The sequence below is a fragment of the Musca vetustissima genome, unplaced genomic scaffold (genome assembly GCF_032173495.1).
Source record: "Musca vetustissima isolate MV318-11 ecotype Yass unplaced genomic scaffold, APGP_CSIRO_Mvet_v1 utg71086, whole genome shotgun sequence".
In the NCBI taxonomy this organism is placed as follows: Eukaryota; Metazoa; Arthropoda; class Insecta; order Diptera; family Muscidae; genus Musca; species Musca vetustissima.
In genome coordinates this window covers 89838-97230 of record NW_026875128.1, presented here as the reverse complement: position 1 = coordinate 97230, position 7393 = coordinate 89838, and the positions used below count along the sequence as shown (strand labels likewise).

Genomic DNA, 7393 nt, shown 5'->3' with positions numbered 1-7393 from the left:
AAATGTAGTCTAGGTACGAGTTATGGACAACGTGTTTCCTGTGCCGGAAAAGTTAAAGTAGATCTCACGTTCGATGATCAGACGCAGGTCATGGAAGTATGTTTAATTCCGGGTCTTGAGAATTTCATGTATTGTGGCATTGACTTTTGGAAGAAATTTAACATAGCACCGAAGCTCATTAACAGTATCGAGATCAATTCTGTAATTAAAGATTTTGATATGCATTCTTTATCTGATGATCAATCAGCTCAGCTGGAAAAAGTCAAGGAATGTTTTGTAGATTTTGATATGTATGGTCTCGGTAAACCCCATTTAGATGAGCACATCATTGATACTGGTGATGCGGTTCCAATTAAACAGCGGCATTATCCTGTGTCTCCAGCTGTGGAGTCATTAATTTATCAAGAATTAGGTCGTATGTTAAATTTAGGTGTTATTGAACCCAGTATGTCACCATGGAATTCGCCGGTCACTCTCGTTCGACGTGAAGAAAAGAATAGCCTGTGTTTAGATGCACGCAAGTTAATTAGGTAACCGTGAAGGCTGCTTATTCCCTCCCGTTCATCGATTCTCTTTTAGGCCGACTTCAGGACACCTACTTCATTTCTAGCATTGACCTTAAGGATGCTTTCTGGCAAGTTCCTTTGGCTGTTGAGAGCCGTCCGAAGACTGCGTTTACAGTGCCGGGGAGACCACACTATCAATTTACTGTCATGCCGTTTGGGCTGTGTAACGCAGCTCAGCGGTTATGTCGGTTAATGGATAGAGTGATCTCACCGGACTTGAAGAACAAGGTTTTCGTATACCTTAATGATCTGTTAGTCGTTTCGCCAGATTTTTAGACTCATGTCGATCTGTTGCGCAAGGTAGGAGAGTTGCTTCCAATCTAGGCATTGGTGTAGTCTTGTACCAATTAGACGCTGAAGGTTTGGACCGTCCCATAGCTTTTCATTCTGCACAATTATCGAAGGCTGAACACAATTATAGTGTCACTGAACGTGAATGTTTAGCGGTTATCAGTGCCATTAAGAAATTTCGCCCGTTTATAGAACTAATGCCTTTTACTAATGCTTTTACTCATGTCGATCTGTTGCGCAATGTAGGAGAGATGCTGTTTAGAGCGAATTTGACCATTAACTTAAGAAAATCCAAGTTCTGTCGTCTAGAGTTACGATATTTAGGATTATAGTCGGTGAAAGTAAACTCAAGCCATATCCTTCCAAAATAAACAGTATTACGGATATAACAATTCCTAAACCAACTCGCGATGTTCGCAGATTTTTAGGAATGGCTTCCTGGTTTAGACGTTTTATTCGCAATTATGCCGAAATCACAGCTTCAATTGCAAGTACTTTGAAGAAAGGAAAACCTTTTTGTTTCGATGGACAGGCGGTTGAGTCATTTAATAAATTGAAAGTAGCTTTGACTACTAGTCCCGTTTTAAGTCATCCCGTTTTCGATAAGAGATTTTATGTACAGTGCGATGCTTCCAATCTAGGCATTGGTGCAGTCTTGTACAAATTAGACGCTGAAGGTTTGGAACGTCCCATAGCTTTTCATTCCGCACAGTTATCGAAGGCTGAACACAATTATAGTGTCACTGAACGTGAATGTTTAGCGGTTATCAGTGACATTAAGAAATTTCGCCCGTTTATAGAACTAGTGCCTTTTACTGTTGTTACGGATCACAGTGCTCTGAAATGGCTTATAGGACAGAAGGATCTCAGTGGTCGTTTGGCTAGATGGAGTCTGAAACTCCAAGCTTTCAATTTTGATATTCACATCGTAAAGGATCGCAAAACGTTGCCGGCGACATATTATCTCGTTTACATATGGATGAAATAAATATGTTCATTTCCGAAAAGCCTTTAATTGATTTAAAATCTAATTAATTCAAATGTGAGGAGTATACACAGTTGATTGAAATGATACGCGAAAACAAGGATAAACTTCCCGATTTAAAAATTATCGATTCGTTTGTATACAAGAAGACACTTCCGTCGGATGACAATCCAGTTCACTAGAATTTCACTTGGAAACTTTGGGTTCCTACTGGTTTAACCGAATCACTTATTGAGAATGCACATAAGTCTATAGTAAGGAGTTATTGTGGTATCGGTAGAACCATAGCTGCACTTAGGGACTATTTTTATTGGCCTAAAATGGCAAGACAAGTACGAGACTTTGTTAATGGAGATGAAAGCTCCAAATAAAGTCTTGAGAGCCAAAATGGGCAATGAAACCGTTACGGACAGGTCATGACAAAAGATTTTTATTGATTTTATTGGTCAATTTCCCCGATCGAGGTTAGGCAATACATTAATTTTCATTGTGTTAGACCACTTGACGAAATTTATTCTTTTGAAACCAATGGCCAAAGCAAATTCGAAAAATGTTATTAAATTTTTAGAGTCTGAAGTTTTTCACAAATTTGGTGTGCCAATCAGATCGTACATTTCGGTGGATCAAAAGGATTGGGACAAATATCTTTCCGCAATCGAATATTCTTTAAGATCCACTATGAACACATTAACCGGATTTACACCATGTTTTTCACTATTTGGAACACATATGATAACACACGCGAGTGAGTACGATTTGGCACACAAACTTGGGATTTTAAAAGACGGTACGGTAGATATAGTCACGAAAAACGACATTCTACATTTAGTTTGAGACAGGATTAAAAATAAATTACACGATGCTTTTGAAAAATCTGCCACACGCTACAATACACGATCACGCGAACTTCATTTTGAGTGACGCATCCCGCCATTTTAATTCGAAGTTGTGTCAGAAGTTTGTGAAGTGTAGAGTTGCTCATCACCCGATAAAATAGTGAGCTAATATGTGCCGCGAGTTCACCCATAAGAACTATAAAAAATGGGTTGAGGCTTCGGGTTAGTTGCCCACTCTCGTAAAACCCAACCTACTATGAACAAGCTAAGAAAAAGAAACCCAAACCCCCCTAATGCTGACGACCCCCGCAAACGTATAAAGGACCACGATCTGCGAATCTGCACTTGGAATGTGTGCACGTTGTACAGAAGAGGCGCAGTGTTCGCTTTGGTGGATATACTCAAAAAGTACAAACCCGATATTATTGCCTTACAGAAAATGCGATGGAAACGGCAGGCGTAAGTAAATTAGACGCCCTGCATTATAGCTGCCGTGAAACGAAACATGAATAAGACTGCGGATTTATGGTTAACAGGAGAATAAAAGACCGTGTCTCCAGATTCACTCCAGTAGATTAGCGAATTGCTATAATCCGTATAAAAGCGAAGTTCTTTTACACCAGTCTTTGCGCCCATGCTCCGACCGAAGATAAAGATGAACAGACCAAAGACATATTTTACGAGCGCCTAGAAACAGCATATGACCGTTGCCCTGGCCATGATATTAAAATTCTGCTGGGAGATTTTAATGCAAAAATCGGAAGGGAAAATATCTTTGGCCCCACCGTCGGAAAATTCAGCCTTTATGAAGAAACATCCGACAACGGCATGAGGTTGATTGACTTCGCGGCAGCAAAAAACATGGTAGTTAGCAGCACCAGATTCAAGCATCTCGATATACACAAGGCCACCTGAATCTCTCCTTATCCAGTAACGAGAAATCAAATTGATTATGTTGTGATAGACGGAAACGGATGATAAACGTGTTTTCAGAAAAAAAGAACAAGAAAAACGTGAGCGTGAGCAAATCTGATTAGCAGCTGATTAGCACAATTTGGCTAGATGAATGCATGCCCAATGATTGGAACCTCAGCATCCTGTGTCCCGTGCACAAAAAAGGAGACAAGACGATATGTGCCAACTATAGAGGAATAAGTCTCCTTTGAAGGCAATGGTCAATAACATCATCGGACTATACCAATGCGGCTTCAGACATGGCAAATCCACCATTGACCAGATTTTCACTCTGCGCCGAATCCTGGAAAAGACCCACGAAAAACACATCGACATATACTACCTATTTGTCGACTTTAAAGCCGCATTCGACAGCCCTATCCGTTCAGAGGTTTTTAAAGCCATGTCTGCGTTCGGCATTCCTGCAATATTAATACGGCTAGGCAGGATAACTTTAAGTGGCACAAGGTCAGCAATTAAAGTAGGAAAGGACCTATCGGAGCCCTTTAATGCCGGATGACGATTCAGACAAGGTGACAGTTTGTCGTGTGATCTTTTTAACATCATACTGGAAAAGGTCATACGAGACGCAAATGTGAACAGAAATGGCAATCTGTACACCACACAACATATGTTACTCGCCTACGCCGATGACATCGATATAATGGGTCGAACATTGCGACCGGTAACAGCCTTTGAACAAATTGAAAAGGAGTCTGCAAAAGTGGGTCTGGCAGTAAACGGCGAGACGACCAAGCTGATGGTATCAACGCGCAAGACGTCCAGTAGACTCGGACCAACTGTGGAACTTGAGAACTACATCTTCGAGGTACTTAAAGACTTTATATAACATGGTACCGCCATAAATAAAACGAATGTTATAACCCAAACCAAATTCCTTTCCAATGACTTGGCAATATATTCATATTACAATTATCGTACCATCTGTCATTTAAAAACAGCCACACCCTTCTTGCAAATCACACAATCGATCGTATTTCAAATCATACGATCGAATCAAAAGACCAGTAGAATAATCATATTACAATAATCATACGATGTATCTAAAATTTAAGTAAACAATTATGTATATTGCACTTATATTCACAAATAAAGATTCAGTTCTATTCTAGCAGCAAACTTTAATTAAAGTTTTATTTTGTTACGCGAGTTTCGCTAAAGGGAGAAAAACTCACTTTAGTTTTTTTAAAAACACAATCCTATTAAGAAGGATTAAAATTGGCGCAGTCGGTAGGATTACCAAGATCGTTTGGTAGTCCGTGAAACAAAATCCTACGTAAAAGGATAAGTCCTCCAGAAAGGGACAATAAACTTAGTGATTAAAGAAACATTTTAGTGAATAGTAAATAAGAAAGCAAATAATTACAATATAAGAAATAATTACGAAACTTAAAAAGTGAAAGTGGTAAAACATTAGAGGAAAACTAAAAAACATTTAAAGACTTACAAATAGCCAAAAAAATAGCAACGAAGTGAAGTTTGGAACATTAATAAGATTATAAAAAATTGAAACAAAATGAATAACGCAAATCAACCAGCCCTTAACCCAGCGCAAAACAACATACAATTACGTACGCTAGACATCAATCCCCTTACATATATTGAAAAATTAAGGGAATTTGATGGGAAGAAGGAAGACCTCACAACATTCATAACATGACATAATTCCTACATTAATGTTATACAACGAACAAGCTCAAAGAATGTGTATGAACTTCGTAAAATCAAAACTAACTGGAAAAGCCAGAAGAGCAATGGAGGTTCATCCCCATTTGACCCTTTGGACTGACATAAAAGCGATGCTAGATACCAACTTTGGTGGCTTTGCCACTGTGGACCAATTATATCAGTAACTGAGAGCAGCGCAGTATAAAGGAGATACTATGGATTTCTACAACCACATCCAACACAAACTAGCAATTTTAACCAAAAATGTGGTCAGGAGAATCGATTGGATGAAGTGGATAGGAATATCCAAACTGGTCTGAAGACTTTTATAACACGCCTTCCAATCCATATGAGGACTGTATTATGCGCATTAAAACCACCAACAACAACATTGGCAACCAAAAATAATGCAGCCACATTACCAACAACAGCAACATTGGCAACCAAGGATAATGCAGCCACATTACCAACAACAACATTGGCAGCCGAGAATTGTACAACCAAATTTGCAGCAACAAGAATCGCAACAACCTTACTACAAGCCTCAGCAACCACAAACCAGACAACAGCCTCCAACATCATATCAACAAAAGCATGAATCAATGGATGTTAATGCATCTCAACAATCAAAAAGGCAGACACACTACCAGGAGCAGAAATCATGTAAGAATTTAGAAAGTATTAACAATAAAATAGATATAAGCGAAGATGATTTGTATCAAGACAATGTATATCAGGATAATAAAGAAGATCAATACAGTTCTGAGTATGAGTATGGTACTAATGAAAATTTTGAAGCCAAAGCGGAAAATTTTCGGTTAGTTCCTTACAAGGAGCCACCGGACTTCCCTATATTATACTCAAAGGAAGATCAAGGAAAACAAGATTATTAATTGACACGGGTTCCACAGAAAATCTAATATGTAAAGATCATTGTCCCCCACAATATATAAAAAATTCTCACACTCCAATATACATTAAAGCTGCAGCAGGGGTCATTACGGTTGAACGCAATGCCCATTTTTCAAAAAATTCTATTAAGATTCCCCTTAATTCAGGTACAACATTTAGGGTGTATACCTTTCACAAATTCTTCGACATTACAAGAAAATTGTTCTGTAATTAGTTATAGGAAAAAAGAAGTAAGTATTAACGGTCAAAAGTTCCGGATATATCTTGAAGGAGATTCTGAAGAAGACGAATTTTCAATCAGACTTTTAGAAAAAAGAGACTGAATTTTTAGGACATGTAGTGACTAATAATGGGATAAAACCAAACCCGAATAAAATAAGATGTATTAAGGTGTTCCCCATACCAAAAAACGTTAAGGAAATACAAAGTTTTCAGGGATTAACGGGTTACTACAGAAAGTTTATCCCAAGTTATGCAAAAATTGCAAAACCCTTGACTATGAGACTTAAAAAAGATGCAATAATTAATACTAAAGATACTGACTATGTACAAGCATTTAAGAACAGATTCTGATGTCCGATATGGTACTTCAATACCCGGATTTTGAAAAGAATTTTACTCTGACTACCGATGCTAGTAATTATGCATTAGGAGCCGTCCTGTCACAAAGCAATGGACCAATAGCATTTGCTTCACGCACTTTAAACCGTCATGAGATTAATTATTCCACGATTAAAAAAGAATTACTTGCAATTGTTTGGGCAGTCAAGCAATTCAGACATTATCTTTACGGTAGCAAATTCGAGCTAAAAACCGACCATAAACCCCTTATATGGCTGGCAAATCGTAAGGACCCTAATTCCAAACTAATCCGTTGGAAAATAAGGTTAAATGAACACGAATTTGACATCAAACATGTAGAAGGGAAGGATAATAAAGTATCAGCTACTTTAATTCTCTCAAGAATTAGAGAAGTTAATGCAATCACAGCTAAAAAGAAACATAAATGTGAGATATGTAATAAAATGTTTAGTAAGAAGAATCTGCTTAGGAAACATTTAGATGAACATTTAAAGAAAAGACCACCTTCACCTACTTCTACAATACACAGTGCTGACGAAGATTACCATAATTTTTTTAAGATATCAGAGAAACCTCTT

At 38.0% G+C, this 7393-nt stretch overlaps 1 protein-coding gene across 1 annotated transcript; it reads left to right on the top strand.

Annotated features, from left to right (window-relative positions):
* Positions 1-5695: 5695 nt before the first annotated feature.
* On the top strand, positions 5696-6473 carry LOC133337635 (uncharacterized). Its single transcript, XM_061545846.1, has one exon. The coding sequence runs from the start codon at positions 5729-5731 to the stop codon at positions 6212-6214; it is 486 nt and encodes a 161-aa protein (XP_061401830.1). The 5' UTR covers positions 5696-5728; the 3' UTR covers positions 6215-6473.
* Positions 6474-7393: the final 920 nt, after the last annotated feature.

Bases quoted from the DNA above. Each gene is read 5' to 3' on its own strand.
- LOC133337635 (XM_061545846.1), top strand. From the start codon at position 5,729: ATGCAGCCACATTACCAACAACAGCAACATTGGCAACCAAGGATAATG.